General features: G+C 41.9%; 1 protein-coding gene, 2 long non-coding RNA genes and 1 other non-coding gene across 4 annotated transcripts in view; 1 reads left to right on the forward strand and 3 right to left on the reverse strand.

The window, feature by feature from the left end:
• The first annotated feature begins 1146 nt into the window (after nt 1-1146).
• LOC145438224 (uncharacterized) lies at nt 1147-4105 on the forward strand. The gene is made up of 3 exons (XR_013914886.1): nt 1147-1476; nt 1544-1718; nt 3892-4105. It is a non-coding gene; the product is annotated as an uncharacterized LOC145438224 (long non-coding RNA).
• A 7-nt stretch (nt 4106-4112) lies between these two features.
• On the reverse strand, nt 4113-4744 carry LOC145438223 (uncharacterized). The gene is made up of 2 exons (XR_013914885.1): nt 4528-4744; nt 4113-4206 (listed from the first exon to the last, which is right to left on the reverse strand). It is a non-coding gene; the product is annotated as an uncharacterized LOC145438223 (long non-coding RNA).
• A 1322-nt stretch (nt 4745-6066) lies between these two features.
• On the reverse strand, nt 6067-6139 carry Trnaf-gaa (transfer RNA phenylalanine (anticodon GAA)). Its single transcript has one exon. It is a non-coding gene; the product is annotated as a tRNA-Phe (tRNA).
• Nucleotides 6140-12367: 6228 nt separating this feature from the next.
• LOC145438175 (uncharacterized) overlaps nt 12368-16974 on the reverse strand; it is a 29586-nt gene continuing 24979 nt past the window's right edge. Inside the window, exons 17-19 of the mRNA XM_080315537.1 lie at nt 16553-16628; nt 15593-15740; nt 12368-12601 (exon numbers count right to left, since the gene is read on the reverse strand). Coding sequence (XP_080171663.1) covers nt 12494-12601; nt 15593-15740; nt 16553-16628 — 332 coding nt within the window. The 3' untranslated portion in view covers nt 12368-12493. The remainder of the gene's footprint in view (nt 12602-15592; nt 15741-16552; nt 16629-16974) is intronic.

Here is a 16974-nt window from a genome sequence, read left to right on the forward strand (position 1 = left end):
TCCACCTACCCCCAACCATAATCTCCCCCAACCCTGATATCCCTATCCCCAATTTGACCACATCCAACCCTAATATCCGTCTCTCCACAGGCAAAAAAACAATTTATTTTGACGTTTATAAAATTTGATCGTGTTCATGGGAAACACTTGCTGGTTACATGTGAAGCACTGTTTCGATCTGGGGCGTATATCGAAGAAGCGCCCAGCATTCAAACAATCAATTGATCAATATTTTACGCTCTTTTGTCAGAATTGGCATATGTCATCATGGAATTAAAAATTTTCGTATCAATTATTGGCTTTACTCCACGTTTGCTTGATTTTCTTGCCCTCTATGCTCGCATATTTCCTATCATGGTGGCCCCGAAGGCCTCAGTCAGACGACTTCATACATTACTGGTAGCTCTGTTGGTACCGAACCAATAGCACTATCTTCCGAGAAATGTTTCGACGAGACGTTTTTCTCTATCATCACGAGGGTCAGTCCAGCATGATTGATGTTCTCATTTCTCTCACTTATTGAAATATTCTGCAGACAACTATCCAATCCACCCAGCTGCTCTCTGTCTTTGGTGATCGATTACTGAAGGGGGATTCCCACAAAGTCAGTGGGGCATAACAGGGGTTAGTAATCCATAATATTTTTCAGATAGGCACGCCTACTGCCTGTATTAGGTATGCACTATGTGCAGCATGGCCATTTATTTTTTATAATTTACCGTCCTCACGTCTTCTATCGACTTCTCTAACTCCCTGCCACCATGTTGTGACGTCACGAAAATGGCCGATATTTTTTTACCCTTAACGGCCGATACCGATATTTCTCTGCAAGCGTGATATCGACTCGATATTATCGGCGAGCCGATAATCGGTCGGGCTCTAGTTATAAGGCAATTCACGGATATGTTGTGGTAATCCATTCCAGATGATAGGTCCTGAGAAGTCGATAGATCTCTTAGGCCCTTTTCATACCGGATTTACGAAACTCTTTCGGGAACAAGTTCCGAAACAGGCGATGTTCACATAGAGAAAAAATTACCGAAACAGTTCCGGGAAAAGAGCGCGTTCATACCTATTTAGAGTTACCGCGAACTTATGTTCACACAGGTCGTTTTTTCGGTAAATTCGCGGGAAATTATGGCCAGTATGAACGCGATTCCCCGTAAGTGTTGATAGTTACGAAACCATGTCTGTGGGGTGTTCCAGTTGTAATATGCTTGTGGAAAACGATGTGGGAGAGGCATATTCGTGAGATGCGGAGAAGTTGGCTCCAACTTTTAGCTATGGGATGTTGCGGATATGCCTTCTCGATGTGTATGGGGCTCTATACTCAATATACCTGTATCAGTAATAGAGCCCGAGCATGTTCCTGGCTTGTATATTATCAACCGAAGCTGAGAGCAGAAACTGAAAGCCAGCAATGAGGATAAAGTCCTGGAATGAAAAGAACCACTGATCACATCTGCGTACGACAAAGTCAGTTTATCTTTGTGATTGCTTGTATAATGGTTTGGGTAAATCTAATCTTATGTACACTGTACAGAGAAACCAAGGAATTCTAGAAATCCGTGAAAGAAACATTTGGTATACTCTGCGACGAGCTTCGAGACCATAACGAAAAGCAGCCAGCAAATTATACGAACTCAATTTCTCTTGATTGCTGAGTAGCTGTCGCTCTTTGGAGGCTAGCCAATGAAGCCAATCGTTTATAGATCCAGGTAAACATCAGATGTATTTTAAGAAGGCAACTGTCACAAGTTGATTTTAATAAAAATAATTGCTGGTGCCTAGCAGGGCTAGCCACAATGATTCGAGTACTCGAATCTGAATCGAGTATTAACTTTAATGATTTGAGTCGAGTAGTAAAATACTTTTTTCGAGTACTGAAATTATACTGAAAGTTGATTTACTAACGAGAATTATACCGCAGTTTTGATACTATTTTCTACTGAGGAAGCCTTGATTGGCCGTGTCGCAACATACGAGATATAGTACAAAGCTATGAACGTTGCTGGAAATAAAACATTTCCGAAGTCATGACCATCCCATAACACTATCAAGCAGTGCAATGAAAACGGTATGGTCGAAAAAACACCAAAATATCTTTAATGTGACGGACAATAGGCGTTATGTTCTTTGTGGTGGCATAAAAGGTAGCCTACACATTTGGATTTTGGCATAGTACATTGTGTTGTGATGTCATCATGATGATACTTGACTCGAAGCGTAATAAGTGATTCAGAATCGAATCACTCAGGTACTCGATTTTGCCCAGCCCTAGTGCATAGTAATATTTCTATATTTGTCATGGCGGAATGTCAGCCAGTTTTTGCGTAGCATACCACTACAAAAAGGTCAGACAAATTTGGTCATGAATCATTATGTTCGAAAAAGAAGTCTGGAAGACCAATTGTTCTTGCCAAGTAGGCTACTTTCTGTCTCAGAAATAAGACCCAAATTGATGGAAAATAGACTTCTGGAAACTGAGCAGTCAACACAATGACTTGGACTCGGACTCGAGTCATAAAACCATGACTCGAACTCGACGCTCTGCTCGATGATTTGGACTCGGTGGTGAATTGAAAATGACTCGACTTGAATCTAGTCAAAACTTTCAAAGTGGGATCGACTTGTGACTTGGTTACGACCCTGCTTACTTATTAAGACTGAAATTGCTGAAAATGAGACCAAATTTGTATATTTTTTGTAGTGTAGTCAGGCATGTACAATGTACATCAACCTACTCATTTAGTTAGTTTTAGTTACTAAAACTAAGTAGTTCTAGTTGTGGATTTAAAAAAGTGAATAGTTTCTGGTTGTAGTTGGGGATATTTGAAAGTGAGTAGTTCTAGTTCTAATTGCAGATTTTGAAAAGTTGACAGTTCTAGTTCAGGGCCGGCCAACCCGTGGCCCACATGTAGCCCGAGAGTTAATTTCCGAAATTAGTAGTATTATCAAAAATGGATTGCACAGATGGTGAACTTGCAAGGCCAAGCAAAAATTTGATTAGTCTGGCCGTAACACTTGAGATGTGATGACTGAAATGTCAGTTCCGACGCATTGGTAGATATATGGGCCAGTCACATTTTGGTAGATCTTCGTACACTACAATAAAGCAGAATACTTTGCGATAGATTTATCAAAAGTAAAAATTTTCTACACGCTTAGCGCAACATCTTGTCACTCGATTTCTTGCTTTTTATATTGTTACCCCTTTGTGAAAATGAAAGAACGCCTAATGTATCAGATTGAGTCTAACTATATATATTTGCGACCTCCTGTTTGTGCTCGCAGAAAGACCCTCGACTATGAAACCTAGGCACAAAATGATTGACGCATGTTGGACGAAGCTTTCGATACCGATATGTCCAGGTGCCGAATAGTCCAGTCCTTGCAAACTGAGCCTAGCGATATACAGCAGGCTTGCAATAAAGTCAAGTGACAATATTATTAATTTATCAACTTCAAAAATTTTTCACACTTGCCGCGGCTAGTGGCCCGCAGAATAGTTCGTCAATCGAATGTGGCCCTTGGCTGAAAAGGTTGGCCACCCCTGTTCTAGTTGCTAGTTTGAAAAATTGAGTAGTTCTAGTTGAAGTTGCGCATTTTGAAATTCCAGTACTTTGCACAAGTCTGAGTGTTGTGGAGGGATAAAAAATTACCACAGCAACATTTGTACCAAACATGCATTTGCTGCATTCAAGTTTTCAGATTGGGAGCCAGAGGGTTCCGTACTAGCCTACATAACTGATGAGGCAGCCTATCCCTTTCAGCCCCGGCTCATAAAGCCTTTTCCCTGAAAAACAAACAGAGCAGGAGCTAAAGCTAATTTCAAATATGTAATATAAATTTCCTTTCTGCTGCCCTTAAAATTCACAATTGCTTTTTCAGAAACTTAGCAAAGCATACATGAAGGTTGAAAGATTTTGGTCGACTGAAGGCGCGGTGTTCGGCTTTGCTCAGAAACTGCAATCCGGTAAGGCCAGAATAATACAGAGGATGGTATACGCAATGAAGACAAGACGTGGTGGTGATCCAAGTATCGCTGGCCCAGACGTCGGAAATGCCTTGTGTGACTTTCTCAATAAACAATGCTCTTGCTTAACCAGATGTGTTTGTGCTGTTTCATTTTATTCATGAGAGAAACTATAACTTCATGCACACTTGCACAGTTCCACCTTTTTCATCAGTATCCTCCATCTAGACCTGCGAAAAGATCAGATTAAGTGACACTTGCATAACAAAGGAATTACTTGGTTGTAACAAGAAAATGAAGGCATAGGTGAAAACCAAATTATGGCTTGGATGATGTACGATGATTTACCAGCCCGTTGGTTCAATTTTGGTTCGTGATTCAGAGCTAAGGACATCATTCTCTGCTGTGCTGACAACTATCAAAGCAGATGTTACTAAATCCCCTTTTCAGTAGGCGTATATGACGGTGACTAACCTACGCACAACATATGGTAAGGGTCAAGATCACCTATCAAATTAGTGTTGAAGTCCTTAAGTTTTCAGGCAACTCACCCAATGTTGCATCATTTGGAGATGGTGTTCTACCTTTTTAGCCGTGCTCTGTTTACAAAACCACAGAAAAAAGAAGCTGAATAGTAGTCAGTGACTACGTATTGTGAGCATACAGAATATAAATCCAAGAATAATGCATTCCCAACACCATTACACAAGAAGATCAAAATGCCGCAAGTAGCTGACCTCGAAATACAAGCAGCCTGAATGAACAGCGCGTTACCGTAACTAAAAGTTTGATTGACAGCGTTCCGGGAACCCAGCTGCGCCATTCGTGTTCATACTCAGTCGGTCCCGTAAAAATCTCCGAAAATAAGCGCGTTCATACCGCCCCGAAAAACCAGTGTTATGTTCACATAGAGAGGTTCCGGTAAACATTTTCGGGAAATGTTATTCCCGGAACCCCGGTATGAAAAGGGCCTTAGTTAAGTTGTTATTGGATGGCGGCAAAAGTATAGATATTACCCTTTGACGAGGATCTCGTGTAATGGGAGTGGACATTTTTGAAAAAGTCATCAAACTCATGGTGCAAACTATTCGAAAAATATTTGTGTGTAACTTTTGATACTTCGAAGCGATATAGTTCGTCGACTTGCCAAATTTGATGTTTACGGTAGGCAAAGCTATAAAGGAGGACAAATTACCAAAAGGATGACACGTATGGTAACGCTAATGTATGGCAGAATACAATAACGTATCCCAATTTCATGGGGGAATATATTAGGAAAAAGTTCAATCAAGCCCGTGCAGTATTTAAAATTTTACTATGCATTATATTAATATTTTTATACCACATTTCCTGAGGCTTTCGTGGACCGATCAAAATATTGCCCTTTACGTTTGTTCTTTAGGTTGACAAATTTCAAGGAGTGTTATTATCATGAAGGAAAATCCAATTAATCTTCTCCATCATTTTTCATGAGATACGTATGTTCGCGGTGGTGTTTGCTCAGTAGCCTATATGAGGAATTTCTGATGCCATCAGTGTGTGAAAAGATCATCGCTCCATCAAATATGCCGGACCTGATGTGTGGAACAGTATCCCGCCGGCCATCCGACAGTCGACGAGCATGTCCACATTCAAGTCGAAATACAAGCAACTACTACTAAATAAATACAGTCCATCCTCAAGATTACCGGACCACGACTGACCTATCGATCTCGCTTCCCATGACATGCCGCCCTATTTCTTGTCGCATTCTTCTTCTATACTATTTTCTTTACTTTCATTCAGTGTGCATGCCTCCTCTTTACATCGCCTAGGCCAAGGTGGGTGTCAGATTCCATAGACTACTCCTTGTCGCTTCGACATCTTCCTGTCTTTTCATTGTATCGCATTTTTGTGGTGTATTGAACTGATAAAATTGCTAATAAACCAATGATGATGATGATGATGATGTGTCTTAATTCAACGACGTGGCACTGCAGTTGATCCATAAAATGGTAAGGATAAAATTTGTTAGTTTCATCGTCGGTCTGAAAGTCAGCCTTTTCGACATGACGTGCCGCGTCATACTTTAAAATTTCCAACGACAAAAATGCCGCGACCCGGGATTGAACCAGGGACCTTCAGATCTTCAGTCTGACGCTCTCCCGACTGAGCTATCGCGGCTGGTGCGGTGGCCAGTACGGGGCTCGAACCCGCGACATTCGCGTTATTAGCACGACGCTCTGACCAACTGAGCTAACCGGCCGACGGTTCACAATGCGGAAGATTACGAAGAACAGTGCGATCAGATAGCGAGTTGTCGACGGCTGCCCCGTGACTTCACAATGATCACAGTCTCATTTGTTGAATGAATGATCGAATCAATTTCAATTATCAATTTCATGGTGATTTATATTTAAAAAAAATTTAATCAAGTCGCTGCAATTATTAGAATTTTACGAAGCATTTTATCAATATTTTATGCCACATTTCCTGAGGCTTTTGTGGGCCGCTCAAAATATTGTTCTTTGGGTTTGCTCTTTATCATCATCATCATCATTGTGATTGTGATTAAGGTAATTATTAGATGTGTGGTCCCGATGCTCCGGTCACGCGATCGACAGAACGGGCTCGAGGGCGAGAGGACTGGTTGTGCGGTTTTTACTGGAACGTTTTAAATACATTGAACTATATTACAATTAAGCTATCGCGGCACAATGGCGAACATAAAGTTAACTGATATTGTGAGGAGTTATGAAGATCATCATCATCATTGGTTTATTAGCAATTTTATCAGTTCAATACACCACAAAATGCGATACAATGAAAAGAAAGGAAGATGTCGAAGCGACTAGGAGTTGTCCATCCGACAGTCGACGAGCATGTCCACATTCAAGTCGAAATACAAGCAATTACTACTAAATAAATACAGTCCATCCTCAAGATTACCGGACCACGACTGACCTATCGATCTCGCTTCCCATGACATGCCGCCCTATTTATTGTCGCTTTCTTTTTCTATACTATCTTCTTTACTTTCATTCAGTGTGCATGCCTCCTCTTTATATCGCCTAGGCCAAGGTGGGTGTCAGATTCCATAGACTGCTCCTTGTCGCTTCGACACCTTCCTGTCTTTTCATTGTATCGCATTTTTTGTGGTGTATTGAACTGATAAAATTGCTAATAAACCAATGATGATGATGATGATGATGGAATCGGACACCCACCTTGGCCTAGGCGATGTAAAGAGGAGGCATGCACACTGAATGAAAGTAAAGAAGATAGTATAGAAAAATGAAGCGACAAGAAATAGGGCGGCATGTCATGGGAAGCGAGATCGATAGGTCAGTCGTGGTCCGGTAATCTTGAGGATGGACTGTATTTATTTAGAAGTAATTGCTTATATTTCGACTTGAATGTGGACATGCTCGTCGACTGCCGGATGGCCGGCGGGATACTGTTCCACACATCAGGTCCGGCATATTTGATAGAGCGATGATCTTTTCGGTCGATCATATGATATTTGGACAACAACATCTGGTGATTTTGCAAAGTGGGTTGAAAAATTGGAATTGGTCGCCGAGCTGCAAGAACTGACGGACAAACTGCCAACTATTTTCCAATTGCTGTTGGATGGCTCTGCATTTGCAGTGTTCAAGCAGTTGCCAGAAGGGGACAGGAAGGATTACAAGAAGTCGAAACAAGCTATTTTGAACGCGTTTGGAGTGAATTGCTATGACGCGTATAGCGAATTCCAGCGAAGAATACTGCTGGATGAGGAACCTGTCGATGTGTACCTTTCCGACCTAAAAAGGCTTGCGCTATTGATTGGGATGAGAGTGGATGCATCCGAGGCGTTACTTCGGTGCGCGTTTGTAAATGGTCTCCCCTCGGGAGGTTTCATGTCAGTTAAAGTCTGTAGCAGAAGTGGACAAGATGAATTTAAGTGATCTCGTCGCGCGGGCGCGAGTAATAATGTCGGTCAGGAACAGCTTCAATGTATCGTGCGCGGTCGGTTCGCGTCAGCGGAAGGACAACTGTTTTTTCTGCGGGAAGCGGGGTCACTTTGCTAAAGAATGTCCTATTAAAGAGCCAAGAAATGAAAGTAATGAAACGGCCTGGAGACAACCAAGATGTTTTTCCTGTGGTAAGCTTGGTCATATAGCTCGACAATGCAGGGCCGATGAACGTCACAAGATTGCAGAAGGACAATTACCAAGGAGAACCGTCAGCACCGGACGCGTTCTCCCGTATTCACAAGTTGCAAAAAAGGTGCTACCGTTTGTTGTGGTTTCAATTGGTGGAAAACCTCTCAAGGCTCTGGTGGACACTGGGTGCCAGCTATCTGTTGTTCTTGAAGACGTGTGTCGTCGTATGGGACATACCGTTTCGGGTCCTAGAAGGATTGTGGAGATGCTGAACGGGGAAAGCACTAGTTGTTACGGAGAGACCGTGGTAATGATGGCTGTAGGCGAGACCAACGTCAGTGTGCAATGCTTGGTAGCCTCGGAGCTCGTATGCGCTGCTGGCGTGATTCTCGGTATTGATGTTATCCAGCAATTTGACGGAGTATTCGTTGATTCAAATCTTGACGTGTGGTTTGGTGCAAAGGTGTGTGTAGCAAGTGCGGTGGCCGGGACGAATAAACGGTTGCAAATTGACGATAAAGATTTCATTGCAAATTTTGATGGAGCGAAGTGGACTATGGAGTGGAGATGGGAAAATGGCGAGCCTGAGTTGACGAATCAATGTGGGGAATATCAGATGCCGTCGGAGTGTCGTACATCGTTTGATGATGAACTCAGCCAGTGCATCAGAGACGGATGGTTGGTGGAGTACGATCCTGCCCGTCACGGTTCCCACGGCGGAATAATTCCGCTGTTGGCGGTCAAGCAGCCAAACAAGAAGCATTGGCGAAGCTGTTACTCGTGATGTTGTTCAACGAGTAATCAATGAGTGCAACATATGTCGCCGGATCGATCCGAGTCCTGTGAGGTGGGAATACGGACAGCTTTCCGTTCCCGTTGTCTGGGAGCGTCTGGCACTTGACATTACTTACGTCAACACCCGACCATACCTGAGTTTGATTGACTGCGGGCCTGGTCGATTTGCGATATGGCGGGCGGTGCGAAATGAAACGGCCGATCAAATCACCCAGATCCTTGAACAAGTCTTCACGGAAAGAGGTGCACCGAGTGAAATACTGAGTGATAACGGACCTTGGTGTATTGGTACAATCACACCCCGAATTCAGAAGATATTGTACCTGCGGATAAGGTGTTCCGCTATGAATCTGGTTTGCCATCTTCAATGATCCGCGCAAGCCGAAAGAGATGGGACCGACGAAATCGTTCCAACCCATACCAAGTCGGCGATGTAGTGTTCGTGAAGCCACCAAATGCTCGATATACTACTCCATGGAATAGAGGTGTCGTTACCAGAGTTGTCGCCGACGTGGTGGTCGAGGTTGACGGGATGAATCGACATCTTTCTGACGATAGACATGCCGTCGGGGATCTACCTAACCCACCAGGAAGTGTTACGACGCGCGAAATCGACCTGAATTGTAGTAGAGGAGATGATGCCATCGATGTGGCGGAAAACAGCGGCAACTCGGTTGAAGCAAATGGTCCAGTCGGTACAGAAGAGAATATCACCGACGGGAATAACTTTAATAATCTGGATCAACCTGGTGACGATAATGTCGTTCAAGAGATAGAGAGAAATAACTCTGAACATTCGCGACCAAATCGGGATCGAGCGCCGCATCAATGGCTGGCTGATTTTTATGTAGGCTAGATTTTGGTTATATTATCTGTGCTAAGAATAAGTGATCTTTCACATTTGATTTGTTCGTACGTAATGCTTATGTAAGGCATGCCTTGTGGTGATTCCATGTACCTTACTAGTTTTAGCCTTCAAATGCGAATTCTGTATGCGACAAATTCCAGTCACCATCGCTTTCGTCCATCGTTTGAGTCACACCTACACCGCAGTTGTTTGTTTTATTGTACGCCAGTATGTTTTAGTTTTGGGCTTCACTTTGTGTGCTTCTAATATCAATCGACTCGTGCTATTTATTCACAATTAGTCCGGACAGTCTTATATACGATACACTGCGGGGTTACACTCGAAAGCTTTGAATTTGGTTAAGTGATCAATTGATCACGGGGGTAGGAAGACCAATAAATGATAGACCAATAAACGATTCCCCTTCCCCGTTAATAAATCACAGCCATATATGTCAAAATTTACTTGCAGTTTGATGTAGCCTATCGATATGTGTACGGTACGTATTAGTGTTTTCGTTTCCACACTTATCACGTTGACTTAATTGGCTTCCCGTGCGATCTGGACCAAGGGGAAGTTTGCCGTTTCATATATACACTGCGTTAGAATTGTTTACTTGATTTCCACGTTTGAAGTTACATCGTTGCGTTATGTGTTGGTTTCCCTTGTGATCTCTAGATCAAGGGGAAGTGTGATTGTGAATAAGGTAATTATTAGATGATGTGTGCTCCCGATGCTCCGGTCACGCGATCGACAGAACGGACTCGAGGGCGAGAGGACTGGTTGTGCGGTTTTTACTGGAACGTTCTAAATACATTGAACTATATTACAATCATCATTGGTTTATTAGCAGTTTTATCAGTACAATACACCATAAAAATGCGATACAATGAATAGACAGGAAGATGTCGAAGCGACTTGGATTAGTCTATGGAATCAGACACCCACCTTGACCTAAGCGATTTAAAGAGGATAGGCATGCACACTGAATAAAAGTAAATAAGACAGTATAGAAAAAGAAAGCGACATGAATAGGGCGGCATGTCATGGGAAGCCAGATCGATAGGTCAGTTGTGGTCTGGTATTCTTGAGGATGGACTGTATTTATTTATGCTTGTATTTCGACTTGAATGTGGACATGCTCGTCGACTGTCGGATGGCCGGCGGGATACTGTTCCACACATCAGGTCCGGCATACTTTATGGAGCGATGATCTTTTCGGTCGATCATATGCTATTTGGACGACGTGGACGCGCGTGTGTTGTACTTGTGCGCTTTTGATTCAGAGGTAAAGAAGTCATTGAAATATTCGGGGCAACGACCGCAGTGGAACTGATACATAAACTTGGCAATTTCTAGTTTCCGCATATCTTCTATGTTTAGGTCGCCGAATCTCTTCAGCAGCGACTTGTTGGATGGGCAACCAGGCCCCTTTGGGGCCCTAGCTATGAGAGAGAGAGAGAGAGAGAGATCAGATTTATTTTCGCCGGCACCATCGAGATGCTTTTGACGATGGAGATGCGATACGACCTTTAAGCAAGGTCATCTAGTCTGCACCACCGTATTTTTCTCCTCCACGCTATCCATGGATGCTGAGCGCCTAGCAGGATAGCCGCGGATACCAGTTTTAGAGTCTTTGGTCTGACCCGGCCGGGGATTGAACCCACGACCTACCGATCGAGAAGCTGGACGCATAACCATTACACTATCTCGCTCGGTATGATTCGGAGTACTTTATGCTGTAGTTTTTGAATTGGCTTGAGTGCAGTTTTACTGGCAGCCCCCCACCAGAGGATGCCATATAATGTAACTTCGATTGGATTAAGGATTTAAAGAGTATCAGAAGAACCCATGCTGGCATGAAGCGCCTAAGGCTGTAGAACAGGCCGCACTTCAGTGATAATTTAGTGTCTAGGGACTGAATATGACTCTTCCAGGACATGTTCGAGACCAGTAAAACCCCGAGATATTTGGCATTATCTGTGTTGGAAACGGGCTGACCAGCGATATTATCGGTTAGGTTATTTTTTGAATTCACTGTCAGCAATTGGAATTTCGAAGCGTTTATGCAAAGGTTGTTCTTGGCCGTCCACTCATGGACTTTCGGCATTTGGTCACTAGTCAGGGCATCCAGCTCTGCCGTCGAAGATGCGGAAGAAAGGAGGTGAGTATCATCAGCGAACAGTGTGGTGTTCAATGAGGTTTCAAAAATGTCGTTGACGTATAAGGTGAAGAGGACCGGTCCAAGTACTGAGCCTTGGGGTACACCACAGGTCACCAGCTGAGGAGAGGACAAGGTGTTTGAGATCGCAACCATTTGTTGGCGTCCAGTGAGGTAACTTTTCATGAGCTCATGAAAGTTTAAGTTTACAAATTTCGAAGAGTGCGATTATCATGAAGAAAATTCCATTTATTCTTCTCTATCATTTGCCATGAGTACTTACATTCGTGGATTCGTGCTCGGTGTCGAATGTCTGAGACCATCAGTGAGTGTCGACATGACTAGAAGTTCATAACCCTGCCGTGAAACTAGCCACCATGTTGACTGTCTCCCACGCCCTATCTACGAGCCTGGTCAATGTGACAACAACCCCTCCCATCCTGAAATATCACATCGTATAATATGACAAAAATAATCTCGTGTTTAAGCAATGAATATTACATCTTCATAAAACATATTTATTATATAAACTCTGGGAGACAAAAAAGAGAATATATGGATGGATGTAGGAGTGGAGAGGTCATGTCCTATCGCTTCCCGCGCCGGTTACAACTCGGATTATGTCGCCGTGCTATGTCCCTCAAACGATCTTTGCTCTTTTCCGCGTAACTGGACCCGCTAGTCAGCGAAAGCAACTGAAACATACACACAAAATATAAAACCGACAAAGTCTCAAAATATTGAAAAGGGTGGAGGCAACTTGTACTGTTGTGTGCACATATATTATATCTCTTGCATTTTGAATTTGAAACTTTACTCTGTGGGACTTCACTACTAGGGCATTTTCTTTTATATGTCAAAAAAAGTCAAAAACAAATAGCTTGACATGGTATTATGCTCAACGTAGAGCAAAATCCTTACTGAAGCAAGACTGCGTGGACATTGCATGGTTCTCATATCAAGAAGCGCATGATGAAAAATTGTGATGTAGACAATATTGTCAGAATGAAGCAACACGGTGTGTCATCAGCAGTGTACGAATAACTTCAGTGTTGTCAGCCAACAACTGCCAACGTTCTTTCTCCATTCTTGGCAAGCTACTTAGTAAGGACAGACACTATCTACCCGAGAATGTAGGAAAGTATCTTTCGTTTTACTACAACAGATTTCAATCATTTCTACCATAATACGCGATGTAACTACTGGAATTCTTCATAGCGTCAGATTTCGTGACAATCAATTTCTTTCATGAAAAAATTTGTCACTTTTTGATTCAAACAAGCTTTTTCAGGCCGAACTACTCCGTAAAGACAGGCAGTTCGAACAGAAATGAAGATGAGTAGTACAATTCTAACATTATGTGGGAAAACACCTGATTTGTATACCTTAGGTCAAAATTACGATTTTAAAGAACAAAAAATATCCAAATTTTGATTTTTTAAGTCAAAATCTTCGGTTTTTTAGGTAAAAAAAATTGCGCTATTATTTACTAGTGATTAGGGCTGGGCAAAATCGAGTACCTGAGTGATTCGATTCTGAATCATGTATCACGCTTCGAGTCGAGTCGAGTATTCGAGTATCACTCGTTATGACGTCACAACAGAATGTACTATGTCAAGTTCAAATATGTACCTTTTATGCCGCGCAACAAAGAACGCAATGCCTGCTATCCGTCACATTACAGGTACTTTGGTATTTTTTCGACCATACCGATTTCATTGCACCTCTAGACAATGTTGTGGAATGATCATTACTTCGGAGATGTGTTATTTCCTGTAACGTTCGTAGCTCTGTGATATGTCTCTTATGCTGCGACAGAGCAAATCAAGGTTTCAAGGCTTCTTCAGTGGAAAATAGTATCAAAACTATAATTCTCGTTAGTAAATTTACTTTCAGTGGCGAGGAGCGTATAATTTCAGTACTCGAAAAAATCGTCTTTTACTACTCGACTCGAATCATTAAAATTAATACTCGATTCAGATTCGAGTACTCGAATCCTTGTGCCCAGCCCTACTAGTGATACCGATTGGTATTAAACAAGGTTTCCAGATGTTCGAACAGTTGCCGACAGTAACCACTGATGAGTGTCATCGGTGGTCAGTAAAGAAGTACTTCTATTTTTACAAAGAACACAAGTTGTTTTGCCTGCTTGCAGTATGATTTAGACTGAATCTACTTGACTGTTTTCAGTTATTTGGCCAAAACCAGGCCTGGGACACTTACTTTTTACTTGCTTAAAATTCCCTATTTCTACTTTTACTGTAGTAGAAATGCAAGTTGTTAGGTCTTCTACTTGAGTACAGGCAATGACTTTGAAGTAGTGTCTTATAAAAGCTTAGATAAGGACCGAGTAACAAGTCGACAGCTACGGGATAAAAATGAAGAAAATTGGCTATGTGTAAATGACCATAGTAGTCGACAAACACCATGAATACCATAAACAGCAACAACAACAACTGATAGTCAAGTTTTGAATCAAGTCATATAGAATGTATCAAGTAACATGACTTAAGTTAATCATACGCAATGACTTGAGTACAAATTGAGTTTATACACAAAGTGACTCAAGTGGAGTTGAGTCACTTTCCATGATTAAGATAGTGACTCGAGTCAAGTAATGACTAGGGCCATTTTTATATGACATTAAAAAATCAATTATATGACTTTATTTTTGGGAAAATATGACTTTATATGACTTTATGCGAAAATCGTGTATTTTTTCATAACCAACGTCACTCATGGAACTGACGAATAAAACATGAACAACATAACAGTAATACACATCTATTTTTAGTTTAAGCCCCTTTTGTAGTACAGTTTCGTGTAGTGTGGAATGTTGGAGTCTTTAAAGTTACGATTTGGACGTAAAAATGACTTTAGCAAGGAAAATGAGCGCTCCCTAGGCGCTGATGTTGGTTGACGCTTCTGCAGTTTTGCATACAGCGCTAGTGAAATGTCTTGTCTTTGTAGCTCCATGATTTGTTTCACATCGTTTTTGTCCAATCGGTTCTTAAAGTAATTTTTGAGCTCAAGCGGATCTCTTCCGAAATCGAGGGCATTTAGATCAGCATGAGCCTCTTTGATCGTGTACGTACAACTTTCCATTTTCAGTATCAAGTTTGAAATATTGTTGTAGTGGAGGCATATTTCTGTTAACTGACTCGTCAACGTTGGATGGTTCACTGAATCTTTGACGCTCTTTACAATAACTCCTTCAGCTTCCCATGCGTTGGCTACTTGTGGAAGTCTCTGAACTTCAAATGACGCCCCACTTCAGTGCACAGAAGTAAAACAGATTGTGTAGCAACACAATGCAATGTGTGACCTCATAATGCAATGTGTGACCTCATAATGCAATGTGTGACCTCATAGGTCTGCGACTGTAATGTTATGTACGCTAACCTTACAGTTTGCCTTCGTTCAATCAGAAATTGCCTTACTTTCTTAGTGCGTAATTGCTTCAATTGGCACTTTTTATTTAAAGTATACAACAATATGACTTTATAACTCAAATATGACCTAACCAGGAAAATATGACTTTATAACTTTCTTAATATACCCTATATGGATGCGGTTTTTGCGTTAAAATTGATTTCACGACTTACTGATGCATAGAAAAAAATATGACTTTAATGACTTTAAATGGCCCTAGTAATGACTCTAGTCATTGCAACGCTGGTACTGACTTCGAGGTCTTGAGAGCCGACGAGAGACGGGGTACGAGATATCGCCGGAAAGAGAGCAGAACGAGTATTGCCCGAGTCGGAATTAGTCTTTCTTGAACCGGGAGAGTCTCTCCTGCCCTCGAGAGTACCGACTTGCTTATGCAGCCATCTGTGAACGTGATGTCGCGTTAAAAATCTGCATCACGCCCGACCAAGTAGTGTCGGCGGAAGAGAGAGAGAGAGAGAGAGATATGATATTCTTTCTCGCCTGCACCATCGAGATGCTTTGGCGACGGAGTTGCGATACGGCCCCATGAGGTCATCTAGTCTGCGCCCCCGTTTTTTTTCTCCTCCATGCTATCCGTGATTGCTGAGCGCCTAGCAGGATAGCTGCGGATACCATTTTTCGAGTCTTTGGTATGACCCGGCCAGGGATCGAACCCACGACCTACCGCTCGAGAAGCCGGACGCATAACCATTACACTATCTCGCTGGGTAAGAGTTGGACAATTGGAAAATTTTCAGCTTTTCGAAATTAAATTAGATTGAGAATTACTCAATTCGCAAAAATTAGACAGAAATACAGCAAAAATTCAGTTCATATCACATTAGAGTTTGTTTCCATGAGAATGGCAAATGTACAGCAAACTTGGAATGGTTCTCACTATACCGTTTTCCTGTAGCATTTTAATGAAAAGCGGAAATTAGATTAGAATTAGGTTACTCGTATTTCGTTCTAATCAGTCTAATTATACAACTACAATTATGCAATGTCCAAGTCTGGTCAGTGAAGGCCAGCGGCGTCATAAGAGGGGATTATTAAAATAAGCTGGCACTCTCAAACACAGTGGTTCTTGACAGGGATTTTACCCATCTTAATCCCATATCATAACCGGGCAAAAGGTGCTATCCAGAGTTAGATATTTTTCAATCTTAATGAACTAAAAAAGTGGCAAGCTTTTGCGGTAACAGCCTACTTACTCGTAAGTGTATTTCATCTTTTGTTCGTCTTCGGCTTTTGAAACTTTATCTTCTTGACGAAATCCTTGTTCACGCGCTATTCGGTAAACAACAAAACGTTACCTAGTATTACGATAATAGTTGTCGAATTGACACAGCATTGAAAATGAGCCACCATAGCTCATTGGTTACAACAAGTGGACTGATTCAGCCGGATTAAACATGTTCTATAGAACTGTCTCACGAAATTTTATGAGATCGAACCAGTCAGCTTTACTGATTACTGTATTAATGTCAATCCCTTTATGCAGCAGAACCACCTGAAAACTATTCACGCAAAAAGTGGAAGTAGCAAAAAAAGATAAATGGGAAGTACAAGAAGGTATAGTTCTTTAGTACTCCGAAAAAGTTGAAGTATTTCTTTATTGACCAATGAACATTGA

The sequence above is a fragment of the Botryllus schlosseri genome, chromosome 4, assembly GCF_051294905.1.
Source record: "Botryllus schlosseri isolate E-star chromosome 4, Bs_hap1, whole genome shotgun sequence".
Lineage (NCBI taxonomy): Eukaryota > Metazoa > Chordata > Ascidiacea > Stolidobranchia > Styelidae > Botryllus > Botryllus schlosseri.